At 36.9% G+C, this 25,467-nt stretch overlaps 2 protein-coding genes across 2 annotated transcripts in view; one reads left to right on the top strand and one right to left on the bottom strand.

Annotated features, from left to right (window-relative positions):
* LOC107562544 (superkiller viralicidic activity 2-like 2) overlaps window positions 1-15,115 on the bottom strand; it is a 33,526-nt gene extending 18,411 nt beyond the window's left edge. Inside the window, exons 1-13 of the mRNA XM_016247180.1 lie at window positions 15,065-15,115; window positions 14,110-14,172; window positions 13,913-14,025; window positions 13,651-13,825; window positions 13,476-13,566; window positions 12,532-12,656; window positions 12,171-12,269; window positions 11,683-11,800; window positions 11,038-11,169; window positions 8,163-8,242; window positions 4,107-4,217; window positions 2,748-2,849; window positions 905-1,030 (exon numbers count right to left, since the gene is read on the bottom strand). Of these exons, the coding sequence (XP_016102666.1) occupies window positions 905-1,030; window positions 2,748-2,849; window positions 4,107-4,217; window positions 8,163-8,242; window positions 11,038-11,169; window positions 11,683-11,800; window positions 12,171-12,269; window positions 12,532-12,656; window positions 13,476-13,566; window positions 13,651-13,825; window positions 13,913-14,025; window positions 14,110-14,172; window positions 15,065-15,115 (1,386 nt within the window). The remainder of the gene's footprint in view (window positions 1-904; window positions 1,031-2,747; window positions 2,850-4,106; window positions 4,218-8,162; window positions 8,243-11,037; window positions 11,170-11,682; window positions 11,801-12,170; window positions 12,270-12,531; window positions 12,657-13,475; window positions 13,567-13,650; window positions 13,826-13,912; window positions 14,026-14,109; window positions 14,173-15,064) is intronic.
* Window positions 15,116-15,665: 550 nt separating this feature from the next.
* LOC107562543 (ATP-dependent RNA helicase DHX29-like) overlaps window positions 15,666-25,467 on the top strand; it is a 13,448-nt gene continuing 3,646 nt past the window's right edge. The window contains exons 1-19 of the mRNA XM_016247179.1: window positions 15,666-15,967; window positions 16,182-16,255; window positions 16,443-16,556; window positions 16,680-16,809; window positions 16,894-17,036; window positions 17,849-17,989; window positions 18,072-18,198; window positions 18,301-18,456; window positions 19,361-19,532; window positions 19,617-19,737; window positions 19,822-20,424; window positions 20,907-20,932; window positions 22,518-22,602; window positions 22,727-22,815; window positions 22,911-23,039; window positions 23,463-23,538; window positions 24,271-24,495; window positions 24,640-24,776; window positions 24,863-24,953. Coding sequence (XP_016102665.1) covers window positions 15,802-15,967; window positions 16,182-16,255; window positions 16,443-16,556; window positions 16,680-16,809; window positions 16,894-17,036; window positions 17,849-17,989; window positions 18,072-18,198; window positions 18,301-18,456; window positions 19,361-19,532; window positions 19,617-19,737; window positions 19,822-20,424; window positions 20,907-20,932; window positions 22,518-22,602; window positions 22,727-22,815; window positions 22,911-23,039; window positions 23,463-23,538; window positions 24,271-24,495; window positions 24,640-24,776; window positions 24,863-24,953 — 2,805 coding nt within the window. The 5' untranslated portion in view covers window positions 15,666-15,801. The remainder of the gene's footprint in view (window positions 15,968-16,181; window positions 16,256-16,442; window positions 16,557-16,679; window positions 16,810-16,893; window positions 17,037-17,848; window positions 17,990-18,071; window positions 18,199-18,300; window positions 18,457-19,360; window positions 19,533-19,616; window positions 19,738-19,821; window positions 20,425-20,906; window positions 20,933-22,517; window positions 22,603-22,726; window positions 22,816-22,910; window positions 23,040-23,462; window positions 23,539-24,270; window positions 24,496-24,639; window positions 24,777-24,862; window positions 24,954-25,467) is intronic.

The following is a 25,467-nucleotide window of genomic DNA, read 5'->3' as shown; positions in this document are numbered from 1 at the left end:
TGGGTTGTCCCAGTAAAAATCGCGTTTTGGGGGGTAAAATACATGTTTTTTGGTGGGGTTCCGCTGATAAATGTCGCACTCCAGGGGCTAAAAACCACGTTATTGGGGTCGCTTCAACCTGCAGCCATGAAAAACAACCCGCGGCAACAGTGTTAAGGTAGCCCAATTCAAAAATGTCTGAAATTTTAGATTTTTGCTCTGTAGCGCCCCCTTTTGGCCCATTGCGATGAGACTTTGTCAACTTCTCCCCAAATTGAGCTCTACGATCTGGCCAAGTTTCAAGTCTCTAGGCCTTACGGTTTGGTCTGCACGATCAGTTTTACGGCGGAAGAATAATAATAATAATAATAAAAAAAAATCCTAACAATTACAATAGGGTTTCAGCACTGTGTGCTTGAACCCCTAAATATACAACAATCAACCACTGATGCCTTGACCACACGAAGAGTAAGAAAACCACACAGCTCTGTCTATTTATCAACAGGTTTTGCAACAAAGAGCAGGACTTAGAGGAGAAAACTGAGAAGGCACTACAGGCATGTCATGGCTTTCCTAGTATTCTCTTGGAAACTTTACAGCAAAACCATGATGAAATATAATTCAAATTCAGTCAGGAAGGAAGGCATTGAGCAATACTTTAATGGACCCCAAGCAGAGATGGGATGCTTCAGAGGGGGGATCAGGAGTCCGCAGGGATGAATCCTGGCAGGCAGGCGTGTGAGACCAAGAGAACTTACGGACTTCATGTTAAAGAGTGTATTAATGAATGGGACGGCCCTTGACAGAGGGTGCCAAAGCTTAGAGTGGGGATAAGGGGTTTAGAGAGTTTTTGCATCAGAGTGAACAAAACAAACAAAACACCCAACTAACTAAATCAGTCATCATGTTCGATTTGGAGCGTTACCTTCAGTAACTGTTTGCCCACCGCAGGGCTCATCTTCTCATCCACCATGAAAATGACTATTCCCCTCTCGTCCATTCCTCTTCTGCCAGCACGTCCTGACATCTGGATATACTCTCCGGAGGTGATCTAATGTGGAGGGTTGAAAAAAAAGAAAATAATTTTACTTAATGTTACTTAACAAATATATTTAAAAAAAGCAATAAAATGAGCACTGCAAAAAAATTACTTTTACTAGACAAAGAACGTGAAAAAAAACCCCCAGCAAAAACATCTTATTGGTTAAAGATAACTTGCCATATACAGATTTTTTTATTTTATTTAACAGTATAGTATGCATAATTTTACGGTAAATACTGTTTTTGAATATCTACTACAAAAATCTATCAAATTATACTAAACAAGGCAATATATGCAGTTTATAGTAACATTTTATTTACAATAAACCAACTGTAAAAGAAGACTCCCAAAAGTACGGTGCACCCCATTCATTAGATTATTTAAATAAAGTTTCTTATTTTTGTTATCGGTTTGTTGTTCCATTTTATGTGTAGTTAATGTTTATAGAAATCTAGTAGTTAATGAAATATGGCTATGAAACTGTAAAATCACCAGGGACCAAAATTGATGAATTGTTCACAATAAAACCAGGAATGGGTGCTTTAAGTAAACAGAGTCAATTTTTATTTCATGTTAAATGGATGTCAAATCACTTTTTTTTTCATTTTTTAAAATGTTTTTGAAAGATGTTTTTTGACTGCATTTATTTGATCAAAAACACAGTAAAAGAGTAAGAGTGAAATATAATTACAAGTTGTCCAGTCTTCATTCTTTCTGTTCACACTTTATTTTAAGGTCCAATTCTAGCTATTAGCAAACCATTAACTACTACTTTTGCCTCAACCTCCTAATTTGCTGCTTAAAAAAATCTGTTAGTAAGTTAGTTGTTAAGTTTAGGTATCGGGCAGAATTAGGTATGTAGAATATGGTCATGCAGAATGTGCTTTATAAGTATTAATAAACAGCCAATATGTTAATAAAAGGCATGTTAATAAGCAACTAGTTAATAGTGAGAATTGGTCCCAATACTAGTGTGTTAACTTCTTTCTTTTTTTTAAATCTTACTGACCCTAAACTTTTGAACATCAGTGTATACTTCAACTTCAAAATTTGTCTGATTTTTATGTTTTCCATTGATCAGGAAGTTGACGTGCATAATGGTGGTAAAATCACAGCAAGATGTGGTTCTTAATAAATTTTGCTCTGGGGAAACATCTGCAGTTGCCCAAACGATAAGGTTTCCATCTGAAAGTTCCTTACTGGTACGGCTCTGATAAATCACAATCTGGCACCAGCCTCAAACAATGTAACATATCAGCCCATTCGTTTGGCAAATATTGTTTTTGCCTGATAACCCCTCCTAACGTTCCTCCACTTTATTACAGCAACCCGCCGCTGACCCCAGATCAGTTTTATCTTCTATTAACTGCTAAACATCCGAGAGGGGTTCAGTGCCTGCGATCGGTCAGCCAAAACCTTGAGCGTGCGTTTTCTGGCAGACTCATTGATACCAGATGTTCCTTACAAGACGTTTTAGATGGCAGCTTCCATCGCTCACGCACTCTCTGCCTGCTGGAGTATAAAAACCAAGGGCCTCTTTTATTCACAACAGCTTGAGTCATTGCCTCACACTCACACAAACAATACGTGGCAGCTTGGACGGCACTGTTGCTCGACCCTGTGTCCTCTCTGTGCAACGATGGACGAAGAGGCAAGCAAATGCATTTGGAAATTTGATTAGCGATTACTATGAGAAGCAGGACAGAGGATAACGTTTGTGATTTACCCAGCGGAAGTCTTTGCCGTCAAATTTGCGCGCACTGGTGAAGAGCACGGTTCTTGCAGGCATGTTGATTCCCATGGCAAATGTTTCTGTAGCAAACAAGGCCTAAAGAACGACAGAGAGAAAGATGTTGAAAATGATGAAAACTTTAGCAAAGATACTAGGTGAGCTGTCTAAAAGTGTCAGTTCACCCAAAAACCTAAATTTTTTGCCTCAAGTTCAAACCTATATGACTTTTTCTTCCATGAAACACAAAACAAACTTTGAAGAATAACCTGGCTGCTCTTGGGTGGTCAGTATGACCTAAATCTTTTATCACAGTAAATTAATATAATAATGTTATTTTTGCTGCTCATTAGAATTTTATATACACGACATTCCCAATCATAGTTATTAATGTTGTGCACTGCTGTTTGGGCTGCGTGTGCTGAGCTAAAGATGATCACCGGTAAACTGAAGCGCTCTTTTAACTTAACCAAACGCATTCTATATGAGATAAATCAGATATACATCAAATAAACACAATATTACAACGTACAATTGCACAAAAGGCAGCAAACGAACAGCGCGCATCTGAAGTGTCTCTGAAGGAAATAATGCATTATTTATCGGCTTTAAGATATCGGCCAAATTTTCTTATCAGGCCGATACCGATAACAGAAAAAATTAGCATTTATCGGCCGATACCGATATGGTGGCCGATATATCGTGCATCCCTACTGCAAACCCAACCAAAATGTATTTAAATACACACACATGCATACATGCATATATTAGTTGATAAAATGGATATCTGAAATCATGCGATCATTTTGTGTGGAAAACACACAATTCACTGTATTGAATATACAAATGAATTAACTTGTATAAGCCAATGATGTCTGGACACAAAATATGCAAGACCCTACTGATATTTGCCGTCAAATAACATTAAAATGGCATTTTTCTTGGAGCTTCTGCAGAGTAATTAATGACTTTATATTTTCATGTTCCTCACACAAAGCTAACATATGACGTCAGAAGACTTGGAACATAGATCATGGAACATAGAAAATTCTTATTTGTGTTCCATGAGAGAATTTCACAGGAAAAACAAGAGGGTGAGTAAATAAAAAGAACTAAACAAAATAAACAAACGAAACAAAAACAAAAACCAAACGAAAGTGAATGTTAAAAAACAAAACACCAAACAACAAACCAAACAATATCAAAGAAAACAAAACTGACATCAATCAAAACAAAACAAAACTTGAAAAAGGTTGTCAATTATGAATGACTCAATGTTTAGTCAAGGTGAAAGTGTTTATCCACCATTACACAAAAGTGCTTCCAGTCGTTTGAGGGTTGCTTGAAGGATCTCACCTTTAGCAGCCCCTCAGAGAACAGGATCTCAATGGTCTCTTTCAGGATCGGGAGGAGGCCGCCATGATGAATTCCAATTCCTCTCTTCAGCAATGGCAGAACATGCTCCACCTGTTGAGACACAATCCCAATTAAACACACACGGCTTCAGGACTCTTCCAGGTCACATTATTACTGTTTTCACAGCTCAGTCAGATTAGCATAGTGTAGCTAATCAAGACCAGCTTAAAGCCCAATTAACACCAAGACATGAAACTTTTCAAGGCATGAACAAAAAGTACAACATTTTCAAGAAATGGGTCACCTAAAAATGAAAAGTCTGACTCGGTCTACTCAACCTTACTTGTATGGAATACAAAAAGTCTGAGCTAAACGCTACCACATGATGAGAATGAATGGTAATTCACAGCTGTGTTTTGGAAAATGTGTGGAAAAGAGCAGCTAGGAGATTCTACTACATTTCTCCTTTTTTGTTCTACACAAGAATGACAATTTGAATTTTTTTGGTGAATTATCCCCAAAACAATGCATATTTATTCATTATTACATACCGAGTCTAAAATACCGTACCACACAATTAAAAATAAAATTGAAATAAAAACTTTTATAAGAAAATAAGCCTTAAAAATAAGTAATGGATCTAAATGCAAGGATGGCCCCCAGGGACAGGGTCCCTAAAAGCATCCCAAAAATAAATAGTTTAATGAATGTATAGTTTTATAGCAGTTAATGTTATGTGGTTCCATTTTAACTGCATATATCTTGCTATAATAAATAATATTAAGATATATTAAGATATAATAAATTACTATTAATAATAATAAAGTGTTAATTATGACATATGAACTATATTTTTTCTCTCATTCAAAAAGTAATGTTATTTAAGTAATAATTTTCATATATTGTATAATATTTTTCAAAACAACATAGAATAAATTAAAATCTGTAATTTCTGTGTCAGGGAAGTGAAAATATCCACAAAGGCAAATCTGGGTCAACAGCATAATTAGCTCAGAATAAGCTCACAGAAATATGCCATTGAGAACAATCAGACAAGGGTCAAGTTGAAGGATGGTCCGTTCCTCATAAAGGCAACATTTACACAAACAGCATAGTTGAACTAGTTCTGTAATCACTCATCCTCCAACAGCAGGAGTTCAGATGGAGGATCGGTTTATCTTCACACTGACAGAGCAGCATCCATGAAGACCATCTGATCTGAGATCAGCACCTCTACTACATGAGTACGAGCCAAATACTGCTGTCCTGCAATGTGGAAATGGATGACAGAATTGTTGAAATGTAGAAGTGGAGGAAATATGGTGTAGGAGTAACAGCAGGACCCGAAGAGAGAGTGGAAAGTTTTACGAGCCTCTTGAAACCATTTTGGGATTTGCAAAAACACCCAGTCACCTCAAACAAGTTTAACACGCACTGCCCTACTTTTGTTGTGGTTTGTGTGGCTGACCTTCAATTACCAACAGCTTACAAGATTAAGTGAATATTTTGTTAAAACAGAAAAACTTTCTGACAAAAAAAAAGTTCTGGATGTTAATAATGGGAGACTTTTAACATCTTAAAAGCTTAACGTGGTCCATACGGGAAACATTTTAGGGTAGTCAATATGATGAAAATAGATTTATTAGCAATTCTGAGTTTGGTGTAATTTAGTACCATTTAATTTAAAAATGTCACCCAAGAATGTGGTAACATTTCAATTCTTATTAATATGGCTGGTTAGAGTGCATCCCACTGGACAAGAACTTGCATTTCACAATGTCCCAGTGCTGCTGTTAAAATACTTTTACCATGTTTTTCAGAATAAGAAAAAAAGGTTTTAAATGATTTTTAAATCTTGATGTTATTAATGCATAGTTAATGCTTTAAAGGAAAGCACAGGCTGTTCAAGTTAGCTTATTTTAAAAACATTGATGGAATGATTGTAAATATAACTAAATATAAATGTCATGTATGTGTCATATGTTAAAGAAATGTAGCTCACCCAAAAAAACACAAATTTGTGGAAAAATAATTTACCATTAGGCCATCCAATATGTAGATGAGTTTGTTTATGCATCTGAACAGACTTGGAGAAATTTAGCATTATGTCACTTGGCCACCAATGGATCCTCTGCAGTGAATGGGTGCCATCAGAGTCCAAAAAGCTGATAAAAACATTGCAAAAATCCACACCAATCATCAAGGCTTTTTAACTTTAAACGATGACAAAATCCATTAACATATTTGTTTAGAACTGGACTTTTGGACTGTTTTCACTTCTCAACAGTGCTTGTTCGGGCATATTTCTCTCCTGATTCAGACAAAATTACTTTTTCACTGGAGAAAGAATTATTATGGATAGAGTACTCATATATTAGCTGGAAGCAATGGCTTGAAGTTAAAAACATCCTAATGACTGGAGTCACGTGGATTATTATGATGGTTTTTATCAGCTGTTTGGACTCTCATTCTGACGGCACCCATTCACTTCAGAGGATCCACTGATGAACAAGTGATGTAATGCTGAATTTCTCCAAAACTGTTCCCTTGATAAAACAAACTCATCTACATCTTGGATGGCCTGAGAGCGAGAAAAAAACTTAACTATTCCCTTAATTAATGTCAATTTGAGCAATTCACTACCATTTTTTTGTTGAAGTACTCACCATTCATCAATATTCAGGCAAACAAGTTATCAGCTTATGATGGTAACTTAAATAAATATTAGTAAACTTATTTTATCATTGACATAGACCACTTAATACAACATTGTACAAAACACAGAAGTCTACCTGTGAAAAAAAAGTTCTGGATGTTAATAATGGGAGACTTTTAACATCTTAAAAGCTTAACGTGGTCCATACGGGAAACATTTTAGGGTAGTCAATATGATGAAAATAGATTTATTAGCAATTCTGAGTTTGGTGTAATTTAGTACCATTTAATTTAAAAATGTCACCCAAGAATGTGGTAACATTTCAATTCTTATTAATATGGCTGGTTTGAATGCATTCCACCGGACAAGAACTTGCATTTCACAATGTCCCAGTGCTGCTGTTAAAATACTTTTACCATGTTTTTCAGAATAAGAAAAAAAGGTTTTAAATGATTTTTAAATCTTGATGTTATTAATGCATAGTTAATGCTTTAAAGGAAAGCACAGGCTGTTCAAGTTAGCTTATTTTAAAAACATTGATGGAATGATTGTAAATATAACTAAATATAAATGTCATGTATGTGTCATATGTTAAAGAAATGTAGCTCACCCAAAAAAACACAAATTTGTGGAAAAATAATTTACCATTAGGCCATCCAATATGTAGATGAGTTTGTTTATGCATCTGAACAGACTTGGAGAAATTTAGCATTATGTCACTTGGCCACCAATGGATCCTCTGCAGTGAATGGGTGCCATCAGAGTCCAAAAAGCTGATAAAAACATTGCAAAAATCCACACCAATCATCAAGGCTTTTTAACTTTAAACGATGACAAAATCCATTAACATATTTGTTTAGAACTGGACTTTTGGACTGTTTTCACTTCTCAACAGTGCTTGTTCGGGCATATTTCTCTCCTGATTCAGACAAAATTACTTTTTCACTGGAGAAAGAATTATTATGGATAGAGTACTCATATATTAGCTGGAAGCAATGGCTTGAAGTTAAAAACATCCTAATGACTGGAGTCACGTGGATTATTATGATGGTTTTTATCAGCTGTTTGGACTCTCATTCTGACGGCACCCATTCACTTCAGAGGATCCACTGATGAACAAGTGATGTAATGCTGAATTTCTCCAAAACTGTTCCCTTGATAAAACAAACTCATCTACATCTTGGATGGCCTGAGAGCGAGAAAAAAACTTAACTATTCCCTTAATTAATGTCAATTTGAGCAATTCACTACCATTTTTTTGTTGAAGTACTCACCATTCATCAATATTCAGGCAAACAAGTTATCAGCTTATGATGGTAACTTAAATAAATATTAGTAAACTTATTTTATCATTGACATAGACCACTTAATACAACATTGTACAAAACACAGAAGTCTACCTGTGGCAGCTTTTTGTCTTCATCAGACAGGCAGTCTGTGGCGTTGTTGAACACTTCTTCCACCAGTTTCTTCTCGTCGTCTGGAGTTGGACAGAGAAATTAGAAATCAAACATCAGATGCACACTGGAATACTTCAGTGTGCATGTGTGTCAGCATAACGATCTCTGAAACACAGCCAGCATAACAAAGGTAGGTGTGTGTGTGTTTTATACAGATGCTCAGAGGACATTTCATGATTGCTTGAAACACACTACAAACCAGAGAGACATATACACACAGTGGAGGCAGCGTATAGACTGAGATGGAGAAAAATATCTTCCACCAGTTTCTTCTCGTCGTCTGGAGTTGGACAGAGAAATTAGAAATCAAACATCAGATGCACACTGGAATACTTCAGTGTGCATGTGTGTCAGCATAACGATCTCTGAAACACAGCCAGCATAACAAAGGTAGGTGTGTGTGTGTGTTTTATACAGATGCTCAGAGGACATTTCATGATTGCTTGAAACACACTACAAACCAGAGAGACATATACACACAGTGGAGGCAGCGTATAGACTGAGATGGAGAAAAATTAAATATTCATAAAGTGTACTGGGGAAAGGGAGAGCTGCCATTTTCTTGCTCCAAACAGAGTCTAGAAACAATGCGTCATGAAGGATTAGAACATCTCTATTTCTGCCTGCAGCACGTGGCGTAGTCGGATCCCAGCAGGCTTAGCACATTCAAATTCACAGCATCACAACATACAAACTAAATATAGAGCAGCGGTTCTCAACTGGCTTTGCTTTAGGTCATCAAATTGTGACCCAACACAATGCCAAAATTGTCAACAATGAACAATAAAAGGGTTTAAAATAAATTATTGAAGCTTATTAAAACAACAGCAATAACAGCTGCCAAATTTTGTGCAATTAAATAAATGTAACTTTTTTTGAACAACATTAATACATATACTGTATTCCAGGCTTATTAAATTTTAATTAAAACTGAAACTAAAACCAAAAAATTTAATCAAATGTTTTATTTCAGCAAGTTGCTACATTACTCATTTTAATTTAGTGTAACTTGTTTTAATAAATAACTGTTTTTTTAATTAGGCACATAAAAATAGCTACTAAAAACAACTAAAACTAGTATAAAAAAAACTAGTTAATTTGAACTTAAGTTAGAATAAAAACACAAAAACAATTATTCAAAAGAATATAGTATCTGAATGATACCAAACACTGATATATTCATTTTCCCAATATAATAATTTCATCCAGTTCAATGCGATTCCTTAAAAACTGATCATTAATAAATCATTCACATACACTGCCAGATGTTTAAGAAAACTTAACTTGTATTCTTTAGGCAGTAAAATTAGTCAAAATAAAAAGTCTTAAGATATTATGGCGTTTTATATATACACACAACAAATAATCGTTCAGAAGCATTTATCACATTTCAGGAATAATTAAAATTGTATGTATTCATTCACAAAGATTATATTTTTGGGAGGTTGTACCAAAATTTATTTTGTTTAAACCTGACAACCTTTCCAAGTCATAAAGTAACAAGGTCAAACTAAATGACCTCTGCAGGGTCTGTATATTGGTTGTACCACATGACTTTGATTTGGTAAATAAATGTCTTTCCTTCCAAGAAACACCACTGAAAACAAACCAAAGCAAGTAATCTGGCCTTTTGATATCAGGCCAGTTGTACCACCTTGACATTTTGGACTTTATCCTCCTCACGAGTTTATTTAGCTATTTTATGCATGACCATATGGTTAGGTGATTTTATTGTTTGCATTTAGCATTGTTTTTTCTCTTCCATCAACAAAAGAACAGACCAACCAGTTGAGAACCAATGATACAGATTAATACAAGCATCTGACTATCCCAGTATGACAACAACATTACTTGAGACCACAATATCTCTGCAGTGGTCACTGCTTAAGCAACTCCTCAAAAGATTGGAAAACCAACTCCACTTTTGCATGCTGGAAACGATGAAAATGTTCTGGAAACCCTGTATAAAATCACACTTGAGCTGGAAAGCTCTTATGATGACATGTGCTAAGATAGAGCCAATGAAAACACTCTCCCCACCTCAAGCAAGACTCACAAAACAGTAACAGCTGTGCGTTTGAGTGCTAGTGCGGTCCGAAGTGCTCACACATACACCATCAAAGCCCAAAGACTTCTAGTCTTAAGTGCACGCTATTTCTCAACCAAAACATGTTTAGAAATCCACAATAATGCAACGCTTCTGTGTGCACCACATCAGTCACTTTAAAAACAAAGTCCAATTAGATCTTACTAATTAAAGCACTATGGGAAGTGGTGACACTTCTGAAGACGAAGACAAAGTTGTGCATGCTGTCCGTTTCTCTCAAAAGGGAACAGAAGGCTTGACACGTCAACAGACTTTGATTTTGAAGGGCCACGTTCATGCATTTGGCTCTGTAACAGATTCTGTTTCAAACAGATGAATATTTGATAAAGAACTCCCAGTAACCGTTTCAAATATGAAAAATTCTCCACAAACAGCACAAAGCTGAGCTCATTTCTTTTTCTGACGTTTCTGGCCATGATTTGTATTTTATTTAATCTCTCTGTAATTAAGAGGAGAGATAAATCATCATTGCTCCCATATTTGAGCAATAAGAGTGAGATAAACCTTTTAGTTCTAAAACCAAAAACAAGCAAATATTTCTTCAAAGAAGAAAAATTACATTCTGCCTCTTTCCAAGGATTAGTTTAACCAAAGAATCAGTCCTTGCAGGTGTGACTGAAAGATGAAAGATATCCATTTAAAGCCTTTACTCAAGTAAGAACAAGAGTAATTAGCAAGGAGCATTATTAATTATTATAACATTAATACCTGTGTTGAAATCCAGTTTGGCCACCTGCAGTGCGTAGGCCTCACATTCTTTCTTACTGAAGCTAAAGATAATCACCGGCTGGAAGTTCCTTTCCATGATCATCTTCACAATCTTAAAGACATTGGATGGACCTAAGAGAAAAAAAATCAAACAAACAAAACCGAAGCAATTTTTAATACAGCATTAAGCATGTTCCCAGCATTTCAGACTGTTTTGTGCTTTATATCAGCACAAACAATCAACAGCTGACTTTTTGTGCAAAAATGGACATTAACATTGGTGTAAACAGTTCCATATTGATGATTCGGATCAGTCAATATGCACAATTCACAGCAAACCAATGGGAGTCCATCTAAGGTTAACCATTTATCTGAACTAGTGACTGAACTGAGGGTTTAAAGCCCATCACTGCACAATCTTACACAATTTAACCTTAATTTACATGGAACAGTTCACAACCCATTGTACTTGCAAAATCTGGATAGTAAAACAAATTAAAATAATAAAATGAGTCCAACTTAATTTTAATCATTAGAAATTGATTGGATCTTGAAAGTGGGCGTCAGATGCTAGAATAGAGCAACTATTTTTGAAAAAATACTGATTGTGTTATTTTGATTTCATGTTGACTGTTGAATACCAACCTTTGGTTCCACCCTTTCTGCCTTTGGGGTCCCATTTGCCCCCAGCATTGCCTCCCGTGTCCCCTGCATCCCTCAGGACCTGCATTGCTGTGTTAAAATTGTCTTCTCTGAACTCTCCCTGACATGAAAAACCATAAAAACATGATTACATAACTGCAATCATACTAGGAATATTTTCTTAAACTTGATCAGCTTGTTGCGTTGGTTGTGGCTTGGAAGTTATGCAACACACACACACACACACACACACACACACACACACAGATATTCCAGCTTTCAGAATCGGTGTTGAATTACATCTAGACGTGCCACTCTTGAAATAACCAAGTTCCAATACTACACCCATGACAGATAATAGAACACAAATTCCATTCTGTAACACAGAGGACGGCACACATTGTCCAAGATCATTGGAGTGTGTTTAACATTCATCTCCGATGACGGAATAAAGGCGTTAATGCAGCTTTCCAAAGTATTCGGCTACTTACGTTCTCATCCACGACAAGGTGGAGTCCATCGCCCCCTGCTGGAAAGACGTAGTGCTGCAGTGGAGTGGGGCGGTAGTCGGTGTACACCACGTGGCAGGGCTGCAAGTAAACAAGCAGCTTTTGTTATGTGCATTTGACAAATTTTCATTAGTTTCTGTTTTACATTTCTATTTAGCTGCAATTTATTTTTATTTCAGATTTAGTAATTTTAGTACTTATTTCCATTTAAAAAACTGGATGTTAGAACACTGCTAAAGTGTGTTGGTAAAAGTAGAGGTTAGTATTTTTGAGAAGGCATTCTAGGCTGTTGTTGGGTGGTTACTTAAGTGTTCTAAGAGAGTTTGCTAGAGTGATGATCCACCTGTTTGTGAAGGTGACAAATCCACTCGGCAAACTGTCGAGCGTTGGGAATGGTGGCAGACAGGAAGACATGATGCACGTTGTCCGGCAGAAGGATGATGGTTTCCTCCCAGACCACTCCACGCTCTGCAGGTCATGTGACCCAGAAAAACGAACTCAATGACACAGCTAACATGCAAAAAACGTATATGCATGTCATAATGGCCACATACACACACACACTGTGAAGTTTTAGGAGTGACAACCACATTTATATATGGGAGTGTATCTCCTGAATTGCAGTTTTGTGTGTGTACAGAGCAGAACTCGCTCTCGAAACGGTCTGCGATGACTGACACCATTGTAACCACAGCAGAGTTTTTCCATCTTCAGTGTTTGGTCTCTGCCATTATTGACCAAAGTAATATTACAGCACACAAACAGAGCTGTCATCATTTTGTTTCTGTTTGGAAGGCCGCTTGGCAGTGTGCTCTTTGAAGGGCTGCCATCTTCACTTAGAAGCAACACTTTTTAAGCATCTTTTGGCTCATAAAGCGATTCAGTTTATGGAGTCAATAAAGTAGAACATTTAAGTATATTATGGGCTTGATCTTATTTGTTGTTGTTTTTTTTAGCAAGATCTGGCAACACTAATGAGTCAAATCGTAACAGATTCACTGTGATTTCTTGCACCACATATACAGAAAACAGACAACTCTGATAAGTATTTAAAGGGATAATTCGCCCAGAAATTTTGGGCGAACTATCCCTTTAAATACATCATTAACAACGAGTTGTTCCATTCAGTTCTGTACACACTGTGTAGAATTTCTGCAAATGCGGTTATCGCTATCTGATTTTCGGTTGTAGAATGTGGTTGTCACTCCCATAAATTACTGAAGTGTGTGTATGAAACAGGATTAAGCACTTGAAACTTATGCCGATGAAACGTTAAATACAACCCACCTGAGTCTCTCATGTAATGGATCTCATCAAAGATGACCCACGCCACCTCCCTCATAACCTCTGACCCTCTGTACAGCATGCTCCTCAAAATCTGAAAGAAAACACCCCAACAAAGCAATAAATAACTAAAGAACAAGTGGTTGGTGTTCCAGCAGACAACGGGCCGCTGTCTCACCTCGGTGGTCATAACCAGGCAGGAAGCCGTGGGGTTAATGGTGACGTCACCGGTCATCAGACCCACATCCTGGAACTCTTCGTACATCTCTCTGTACTTCTGATTGCTCAGAGCTTTGATGGGGCTTGTGAAGATCACTCGCTGCTTTTCTCGGAGAGCCAGAGCAATGGCATACCTGTGTGCAGAAGGAAACACACTTAGATCTAAGGAACTGATTTTTAAAACTCCACACAGACAATATTTTGGTCTAATGTACACTCACTCCGCACACACGGTCTTTCCTGCCGATGTGTGGGCCGACACAAGCACAGACTGGTTGTTATCGATGCACAGGATGGCCTCACGCTGGAAAGGGTCGAGTATGAACGGGTACTCCTGCATTAGGAAAGCAAAACTTGTTTAAACAAAGGCAAAGCATCGATGTTGTCTGAGGATGTTCAGTGAGGTTTATTAGATTACCTTAGCTGCTTTTCCAACGCGTGGTTTCAGTGGAGTGTATTCCTCGTCTGCAGGAAGAACCACCTGAGAAAGGAAGACTGGGTCACAACATGAGACAGACAGACAGACAGACAGACAGACAGACAGACAGACAGACAGTGTGTTTACATTGGAGTGTCTTGACAGTTGAGCAGTTGTGTTTGAACATATGTGACCCTAGACGACAAAACCAGTCTTAAGTCGCTGGGGTATATTTGTAGCAATAGCCAGCAATACACTGTGTGGGTCAAAATGATTGATTTTTCTTTTAAGCCAAAAATAATTAGGATATTAAGTAAAAATCATGTTCCATAAAGATATTTTGTTAATTTCCTACCGCAAATATATCAAAACTTAATTTTTGATTAGTAACATGCATAGCTAAGAACTTCATTTGGACAACTTTAAAGGTGATTTTATCAATATATATATATTTTTTAGCACCCCCAGATTCCAGATTTTCAAACAGTTGTATCTCGGCCAAATATTGTCCTAACAAACCATACATCATTGGAAAGATTATTTATTCAGCTTTCAGATGATAAATAAATCTCAATTTCAAAAAATGGACCCTTACGACTGGTCTTGTGGTCCAGGGTCACAAACAAGTCTAGGAGATTTGAAGAGGCAAGCTCCTTCACTACAAAACGCACACAAACGTAATTACGTAAAACCGCTGCATTACAAATAACAGCGAGAGACTGTCCAAACACGAAACGCCGAAAGCTGGATTAGAAGTGTAAAGGGCTGATACTGTGAGTTAACTGAGTTTCTATGTATCTATGCGTGCGCGTCACGTGTTCAATACGACCAGCCAAATAGTAACGTTACAGTAGGCCTGTCTAGAGATTAGTTACTCAAAACAACCATACCATAGTTCGTTCACCTACCCTGCCTGAGCTGCGGACTTTGGAGTGTCTTTTTTGCTAGAACCGGCCTGTTCTTCATCAAACACGCTGAACAAATCTTCTCCAAAGGCGTCCGCCATGGCTGCACACAGACTCCGCTCCCACAGAGCGACGCGCAGGCCGCGGGCCGGAAACGACACGCCACGGGTCACACGTGCGAAGCGAGCCGCGGTGAAAGACACGCAACAAAAGACTTTTCTAAATAAATAAATCAAAATAAAAAAATTAATTAAGGAATTTGACATTGAATTCGTTTTATTTTAGCAGGGTTAAACAATGCATAATAATGTATTTTTAGTAAAAAAAAAAAAAAAGCTTTGTTGTTGTTTATTGTTATTTATTAGATGTTTGTACATTTACTTTTTGTGCAAGACGAACGGATGGGTTCACAAATTTTTAATAATTAAAAAAAATATTTTGTATACATATTGGATAAAGAAATCGCTTTAACAACCTAATGTCATTTCCAAAACAAATCTTAAACCGACGGACAAAGTTATTATATATTAATTAACACATTATTTACGTAAACATAACACTATACGAAACACCGCTCATGCATAAAGTTCCAAAAATCTTTTGAAAAAAAAACTTTTATTTTGAAAACAGGCTTCGCTAGTTTCCGTCTTCACACGAACTGTAACGGCGTTGGCTTAGCTGGCTGACAGCAGCGTCTTCTTTACCATTTTCCAGCTGTACATTTTTTTTGTTCATAGAAATGTGGGTAATGTTGTGTATTGATCAGTAACACACACTTGTTTCCGCAATGGGTGGTAAGAAGAAGAGGTCAGCAGCAGCTCCCGCGAGTGTGCAGCCGGCTGCTGCTGCTGCTGAGAATGCAACCAATGCAGCAGCAACTGAATCCGCCGGCAACAAACTGCAGCAGAGACCAAATAATGACAAATCAACCATGAAGGAAAACAAACCCAGAGGTCAGACTTCATTTTAATAATGTAATTGATTAAACAGGACAATATATGATTCAAAATGTGATTGAATTTCTACTTATTTGAATTTAGATGCACAGTGGTATGTAATAATCAGTAGGTTATTATGCAGTAATTTTTGCCTAGTTTTAGAATATGTTTCACGTCTTGACAGTTTGTCTGCAAATGCCTTTAATATTTGATCTTTTTTTTCTTGTAGCTCCCAAAACATATAGTCTTAACACTAATGCACAGACTGACACTAGCAGTGTGTCTGATAAATCAATACTGAAGGTACGTCTCACAATAAAGAGGTCATATAAGATTTTCCTTGATTCAATTTGAAACTTTTAAAACATAAAAAAAAAAAAATCCTACCAATTTCAAATTCTGAATGTTTGTTTGAGCATCAACGTCTTTTTTGACAATATGCGTCTGTGCCTTGTCTTACAATATTAATAGTTTTTTTGCATGTGTGAAGGTTGTTATCCAACCAGAACTGGAGAAGAAGGTCATCAAGTTAATTAATGAATACAGACAAGAACATGCAGATAAAGGACCAATATCTGGGAGACTCACCTCCAAAAAGTTGCTGGTAATTCTTCTCGGTTTCATCTTGAATTGCAAAAAAGAAATAATATCTTGTGTTATTTATTATGTAAGATTATCTGAAGAACATCCATCATATATATATATATATATATATATTGTTTGGCAGGATCTGTATACAGCTCTGCAGAAGTTCCAGTTCAAGACCGAGCACATCGAGGAGGCCATGAAGAGCAGTATGCTGTATGGAGGCGACCTGACCTCAGCGCTCGACTGGCTCTGTCTGAATCTCAGAGATGGTAAAAGGTTCAGATTGTAATCACAAACTTATGTACTGCTCTTTAAACATAAACCCTGGTTTTGATTTTTGCTAAAAATTAAAGATGAGCTACCGGAGGGATTCAGCCAAAAGATGCAGGAGGAGAAACTGAAGAGTCGACCCAAGTTCCAGCCTCCTAAAGAGGACGAGAAACAAACGGTGACCAAGAAAGAAGCGTCTAAAGAGGAGGACAAACCAAAGGCAAAGGTGTGTTAAAGTGTCGTGAGAATCACATTTTCTTTGAAGGAGTAGTTCACCCAGAAATTACATTTCCTGACAATGTACTCACCCTCAGGCCATCCAAGATGTAGAGTTTGTTTCTTCATCAGAACAGATTTGGAGAAATGTAGCGTTACATCATTTGCTCAGCAATGGATCCTCTGCAGTGAATGGGTGCCGTCAGAACGAGAGTCCAAACAGCTGATAAAAACACCACAATAATCCACACCACTTCAGTCCATCAGTTAACACCTTGTGAAGCCAAAAGCTGTGTTCGTAAAAAACAAATTCATCATTAAGATGTTTTAACTTCTGACCAAAATATGCATCCATAATCCATAATAACACTTCCTCTAGTGAAAAAGCCCATCCTCTGTTGTCCTCACACATCAAAATCCACCAACATATTTGTTAAGATCTATTTTGGACTGTTTTCACTTGTATACGGTGCTTGTTCTGTGCATATTTCTCTCATGATTCAGATGAGAGAAAGCAATATTATGGATAGCGAATTCATTTTTTATGTGGAAGAAATGGTTTGAAGTTTCTTACAAACACAGCTTTTGGCTTCACAAGACATTCATTGATGGACTGGAGTGGTGTGGATTATTGTGGTGTTTTTATCCGCTGTTTGGACTCTCATTCTGACGGCACCCATTCACTGCAGAGGATCCACTGGTGAGCAAGTCTCCAAATCTGCTAACTCTGTAAGTTTTCAGCAAATTTTCATTTTAGGGTGAACTATTCATTTAATCTTTTGAGATTTAAAAAAAGCTCAAAAACATTTTATTTAATGACAGACGTCTGTAAAAGACAACGGTGGCAGTATGAAGGAGTGGATACTGCGCTACGCTGAACAGTCTGAAGATCAGAGCAGTGAAGAAGATGAAAACAAGGACGCAAGTGTGTTTAACCCCGAGCTGGACGAGAAGTTTGATCCTGTGAGTTTTACTCAGTCTGGTTTCCACATTATGTCACAGTTACGTCAGCAGCTTCCCGTAAGTTCTCATGCTCTTCCTGCAGAATGACAGATACCTGCTGCTGGCCGCTCAGCTGTATGATGCGAAGGAGATGGCTGCAGAATCTAAAGCCAAGAAAGACAAAGCAGGGCAGAGGACGGCACAAGATCGGATCAGAGTCATCCAGCAAGGTCTCTGCAGTGTTTTCTATCTTTCAGGGCATTTGTTCATTGTAGAACTTGAGAAAGTGTTGCCATTCATTTGTTTCTCAACAGTGTTTGTTTACATTACAGAAATGAAGTCTTTGGAGAGTCATCCAGTGTTTAACTCCGCTGTCAAAGTTAAAGACGCTCCTAAAGAGGAAAAGAAGCCAGTTGCACTCACTGATGGCAAGGAGGAACTCAACTTCAACCTCTTCGAGCAAGCAGACACACCGCCAGCAGAAAAAGGTACGATTATTTTTGTATCATTGTATCATTACAATGTATCCTTTTTTTGTTTAATTTAATTGTATTTATTTTTTAATGATGTTGATTTTTATTTTATGATATTTATGTTGCTTTGTTCATGTTGTTATTTCATGCTGTTATTGTATTGTGCTTATTTTATGCTATGTTATGCTATTTTATTTATTGTATTATTATGTTGCTTGTGGTATATTGTTATTTTGCATGATTTGTTTATTTTATTTTATTTACTTTTCATTTTATTTTGTTATTTTATTGTGTTTGTTGTTATTATTTTGATGTTTAATTACATTTTAATGCTTTAATGTAATTTTTATGTTATTTATGTTTTGTTTTTTACATTTGTATAAAACAAATAAAACTTTTTTAACATTTGTTTTGTTTTTTATTATATTTTGTATTATAGTTCTATATCATTTTATTTTGTTACTTTATATTGTTGTTATTTCATTGTATTTTTTGTTGTTGTTGTTTTATTTTGTGATATGTTAGACTGTTTATTTTGTTATATTGTGATATTTTACATTTGATTTTGTGTTATGCAATGTTATTTTATATATATTTTTTGTTAGTTTTTTTCTGTTGTTATTTTTAGTTTATTTTGGTTATTTTATTTTATGCTATGTCATGATGTTTAATGTTTTTTTGTTTATTATTTTATGATAGTTTATATTTTTTATCATTAAATTTAATCATTATTTCATATCATATTTTACATTATTGTGTATTCGTTGTATGTTTATTTTAGTTATTATTTTATTTTATAATGAATTGTATTTTATGCTGTTATTGTGCCTAGGTAGTGCATTGCCAGATATTAATGTTTTTTCTTCATGTCTTGACAGTTGAACCGTGTCAATCTGATTTGTCATTGTTGATACTCTAGCAGAGAAAAAGAAGAAAGAGCCCAAAGACATTCGTAACTTTGACTACACATCAAGGAGCTGGACTGGCAAGTCACCAAAACAGTTTCTGATTGATTGGTGCAGGAAGAACCTCCCAAAGAGCCCGCCGCCATCCTTCGGGAAAGTTGCAGTCGACAGATACTGGAAATGCAAGTATGTTGCATTAACATTGCATCAGGATTCTAATTGTATATTGAATGCAGATTTGAGTGTCTGGTTATATGTCATTCCTGTCAGAGTTCGTATTCAGAGGCCTAATGATGTTTTGGAGGTTTGTCCCACTATCCTGACTGAAGACGGCATGCAGGCCCAGCACTTAGGAGCCACGCTTGCTCTTTATAACCTAGTCAAAGGACAGGCGAGTTTCAAAACACTACATTCACATATTAAACATACAGTTTATGTATTTCATTCATTTTATCCCTCCTTTGATCTCCATTAGTCGGTGCATCAGCTTCTGCCGCCCACCTACCGGGACGTGTGGCTTGAGTGGCAAGATGGCGATCAAAAAGAAGAGGAGCAAACCCGCTCCGCCATCAACAAACCACGTGACCAGTTCATCGCACGTCTGCTTGCCCGCCTCAAACAGCAGCAGACCCTCCAACCGCAGGCCGAGCCACAGGAACGTCTTCAGGACGCCGAAGCGGAGGACTCCTGGGAGAACCTGGACATGCAGGAGGACCACGAGCCCCAGCGCGGAGGAGGCCTCGAGGCGGAGGAGGCCTCCCGGAGGCTGCTCCTCAAACTGCGGAGCTCGGCTCTGGCTCGCAGGCTGCTGGCTGAGAGGGAGCAGCTGCCTGTTTTCCAGCACCGACAGCAGGTGCTCGAGGCTCTGCGGCGCCACCGTGTGCTGGTGATCGCTGGGGAGACGGGAAGCGGGAAGAGCACACAGATTCCTCAGTTCATCCTGGAGGAGCTCCTGGCTAATGGGGAGGCCGCGCAGCCTTGCAATGTGGTGGTGACGCAGCCCAGAAGGATTTCAGCCATGAGTCTGGCCAGCAGGGTGTCGCAGGAGCTGGGGAGCGAGGACGGACCGGGAGCCAAGGTCAGATCTCAGGAAGATAACTTATGAAACAGTTTATGTGGAAAAACATATACCTTGTTTTAATGGTGTTCATCCTAATAAGTGTGGTGTTATGTGATAGCAGTCAAACTTCTGGTCCGAAAACCACAAAAGAGACACAAGTCCCTCTCTCTCCCTCTCTCTTATATATATATATATATATATATAAATATTTTCTTTTTTTATCTCTTAGGTCAAAAGAAAACAAAATTATTATTTGAAAGTAATTTTTTGAATAAATATCAAAAGTTAAGTATTAATAATATAGGTATTAATACAAATTAATAAGTAATAATTTAATTAAATTGCTCAGTGGCTATGCTCATTATTTTTGTCTGGATTTGTGTCTATTCATTTGCTCAAAAATAGATTTAAAAAATGCAGTTACATGCATACAATTACTTGATTAAAACACTTGATGTGCATGTTTATATTGAATTAAAATAAATTTTTGATGTTTTTAGGGTGTGGGGAGATTACAAATGTCAGGGTGATACAACTGTCTTTATAGTATAATAAAGAAATAAAACTAAAATGAATTATTATTATTGCTTCTAATTGTTATTTATGTAAAATATTTTAACAAAACTGCTTATTAAAATGATAACATTTATAAAATTAAAACCTTATTAAACATTTTGGCAATCCTTTATTATTATTTCTTTTAATTATTATCTATATATAATAGTAAAAAAACTGCATATAACGAAAGCCTTAAGTAATTTGGCATCATATTTATAGGGAATGTATACAGAATTTAACAAGAAATTATATCATAGAGAGGGAGCCCATGACTGTCTATCAAGGTCAGTTAGTTTCTAAAAATTTCAGTTGATTTCACTCAGTTAATTTATATTTTCGGGTAAAAATCTTTTTTTTTTTTCCTTTCTTTTTTTTTTGCTTGTAAAATGTCACGTGGTGCGACTCCCCAAATCCTTAATGATACTTATTACTTGGTAATTCATGATATTTGGGAACATAATACATTTTACTTTGAAAAACATCACAATAATCCACAAGTAATCCACACCACTCCAGTCAAGTGTGAAGTGAAAAGCTGCGTGTTTGTAAGAAACAAATTCATCACAGTGTTCCTCGTACATTTATTTATTTGTGGTTGGCTGCCTCAAATAGATTTTCCAAAAGGCTTTGACTTCGTTGAATAAACATGAGCACTGCACGTTTCAAAATCAAAACCTGGCGTGGGTGTTTTTATATCACTGTTTTTGATGTCATTTTCATTTCATCTTGCATGTAATGCCTGATAAAGCAGCGTTTGTGAGCAGAGCGCTGCTTTGTTGTATACAGCCGTTACCAGAGAAACCGCTATCTCTCCGCTCTAAAAGCGCCTCCTGCTGGCAGAGAAGGAATTTGCATATGTAAATATATATATATGGGGGGGTGCTGCCACAAATAGAGTGTAAGTTTGTGGGTAACACTGCATCATTTAGACATTTTTAATTTCAAACCATTGCATAATGTTCCTTTCTCCAGTGAAAAAGTCATCTAGTCTGAATCAGGAGAGAAATATATCAAGCACATATATCACAAATCAAGCACAGTTTACAAATGAAAACAGTCCAAACAGGTCTAAACAAATATCTCAGTGGATTTTGATATGAGAGGAGAACAGGGGATGGACTTTTTCACTGGAGGAAGTGTTATTTTGGATTATGGTCTGGTATTTTGGTCAAAAGTGATGGTTTAACTTTAAAGTTAAAACACCTTCTTACAAACACAGCTTTTTGCTTCACAAGATGTTAACTGATGGACTGGAGTGGTGTGGATTTCTTGTGGATTATTGTGATGTTTTTATCAGCTGTTTGGACTCTCATTCTGACGGCACCCATTCACTGCAGAGGATCCATTGGTGAGCATGTGATGTAATGCTACATTTCTCCAAATCTGTTCTGATGAAGAAACAAACTCATCTTAATTTTGAATGCCCTGAGAGTGAGAACATTTTCTTAGATATTTACTTTAGATATTAGTCAGAGAAGATTGAAGATTGAATATGGCATAAAGCTTTTTCCCCCAGTAATTTTTTATTCATCACTGTGTTTGTTTGCATCTAGATACAAGCTGATTGCCCTCCACTCCACACTGTCATCTCAGGACCAGTCTTCTGCATTTACAGTGCCCCCTCCTGGAGTCAGAAAGGTACTGCTACATATTAATGTGTTATCAGGGCTCCATTCAGAATAGCAAACTACATACTACTCTTCCTATTTCTCCAGTATGTAATATGTACATACTATTCTCACATCTTCATATTCTCCTGAAGATCGTTCTGTCTACAAACATCGCTGAGACTGGCGTCACCATTCCTGACGTGGTCTTCCTCATCGACACAGGAAAAACTAAAGAGAATCGGTGAGCCGGGCCAGAACATATCTGATATATTATCTGTCTGCAGTCTGATGGTTTTGAATGTTAGCACTTATCTTGCTTGTGGTTTGTGGTTTCAGATATCATGAAAGCAGTCAGATGAACTCTCTGGTGGAGACGTTTGTGAGTAAAGCCAGTGCTCTGCAGAGGCAGGGGAGAGCTGGACGTGTTCAAGAGGGCTTCTGTTTCCGCCTTTATCCCAAATTCAGGTACAACACCACTGAGATGCTTTAGAGATTGTGGCCCATAGAGTACCAAAGTTTCATTTGCTGGTCTGTTTTGTTTGGCGATATCCAGCCAAAGATACTTTAGGGGGAATATTAATATGAGTACATTTCATTTGTTAAAATTAGTTATCTACATCAGTTACCATGAGTTAACAGTGATACTTCTAAAGCATTTATTAATCATAGTTTGTTCATTAGAATTTTTGCTCATACATTATTCAAATTAAAAGTTGTATCTTTTAATATTACTTAACCCAGACACATGCCAAAACAGCTTCACATTATGCACTACTTAAAGCAAAAGTCTCAAAACAGTAAGACTAATATTATAAATTCTGATTTATATATGTTATATATGTATAATGTATATACTGTCATTCCACACATGTCTGTTTCCCACAACAGATTTGAGAGCTTCATTGACTACTCCATTCCGGAGATTCTCAGAGTGCCTTTGGAGGAGCTTTGCCTTCATATTATGTTAAGTACCAACTTTGTGTTTTGAAACTACTTAAAGGGATAGTTCACCCAAAAATGTAAATTCTGTCATTAATTACTCGTGTTCAGAGAGCTCTCGGATTTCATCAAAAATATCTTCATTTGTGTTCCGAAGATGAACGTAGGTCTTAAAGGTTTGGAACGACATGAGGGCGAGTAATTAATGACAGAATTTTCATTTTTTGGTGAACTATCCCTTTAACTGTTAAAGTTTGTGGTCGATAAGATATTTTAATGTTTTTGAGAGAAGTCTCACCAAGGTTGTATTTATTTGATCAAAAACAGTAAAAAACGTAATATTGTGAAATTTTATTACAATTTAACTGTTTTCTATTTGAATATATTTTAAAATGCAATTTATTCCAGTGAATTTTCGGCATCATAGTCTTCAGTGTCACATGAGTCTTCAGAAATCAGTCTAATATGCTGATTTGCTGCACAAGAAACACTTCTGATTATTATCAATGTTGAAAACCGTTGCACTGCTTTATATTTGTGTGAAAATCATGATCATGATTTTTTTTTGATGAATAGGAAGTTCGAAAGAACAGCATTTACTTGAAATAGAAATCTTTTCTAATATTATTAAAGCATTTGCAGTCACTTGTAGTCAATTAAAAAAAGTCTGACCTCAGACTTCTGAAGTAGTGCGCATAAAGCATCTTTTCCGTTAATAATACACTGACTTCTGTCACCTCTCTCTATGTGTGAACAGAAGTGTGAATATGGTTCTCCAGAGGATTTCCTGTGTCGAGCTCTCGATGCGCCTCAGCAGCAGGCCGTGTGTAACGCTGTCAGTCTGCTGAGGAAGATCGGCGCCTGCAAGCAAGATAGCTACGCCCTCACGCCACTCGGCCATCACTTGGCCGCCCTTCCTGTCAACGTCAAGATCGGCAAAATGCTCATCTTTGGCGCCATCTTTAGCTGCCTGGAAACCATTGTGAGCGTTTTTTTGCAGCATGTTACTCAATTTCTGTCATCATTTCTTACCCTCATGTTGTTCCAAGCATGTTAGACTTTCTTTCTTCTGTGGAATATTATTGAAGGATGTATTGAACAACTTTTGTTTGTTTTTACTATTCAGGCTACCATCGCAGCGGCCATGTCTGAGAAGTCCCCCTTTGTTACACCTATGAGCAGAAAGGAGGAGGCCAACCTGGCTAAATCTGCCCTAGCAGTCGCAAACTCCGATCACATGACCATCTACAGTGCTTATCTTGGGTAATCACACGTTCAACAGAACAGTACTGTATGGCAGTATGTGTAGAAAGGAAGTGAAATCATTGTAATGAAGTTACTGTTCACAGATGGAAGAGCTCTCGGAGCGAGGGAATGCGTGCTGAGATGGCTTACTGCCGGAGACACTTCCTGAGCCGCACCGCTCTCATGACCATTGAGGTGACATCCTCTTACAGCTCCTAACACACTTGCTGATTCATTAGCACAGTCATCATGACCTGACGAATGATCTGCTAGAACTTGAATTGGTTGAGCTGCATGTGTGCGAATAGAATAAATAAGTGTGTCCAACATGAAGAGTAATAAAAAAAAAAATTTTTTATATATATAAAAATCACGTACCATGTTTTTAAAAATGTATTCTTGATGGTTTCATACATTTTTAAAAACATTTGTATAATTTATACCATCAACGATTTTAGATTCATGTCTCTAAAATGTCATGTGGGGTAACCATCCAGAGTTGTTTCAGTATACTTACCACTTTATGTAATTTTGTTACATTTCTCATCTTCAACTTAAATTATATTGAATTTCCGGGGGGAGGGGGGTTCAATAACATAGAACTATTTTTTTTATTTGTTTTAGTTAACAATAACAACATTTATCCATCAAGTGTTAGGAATAACATAAAAAATATATATAAATATTAAAAGATGATATCGTAAATACA

This window comes from Sinocyclocheilus grahami, unplaced genomic scaffold (assembly GCF_001515645.1).
Source record: "Sinocyclocheilus grahami isolate Dianchi unplaced genomic scaffold, SAMN03320097.WGS_v1.1 scaffold828.1, whole genome shotgun sequence".
In the NCBI taxonomy this organism is placed as follows: domain Eukaryota; kingdom Metazoa; phylum Chordata; class Actinopteri; order Cypriniformes; family Cyprinidae; genus Sinocyclocheilus; species Sinocyclocheilus grahami.
Note: the sequence above shows the minus strand (reverse complement) of the source record. Positions and strands in the feature narration are given on the sequence as shown.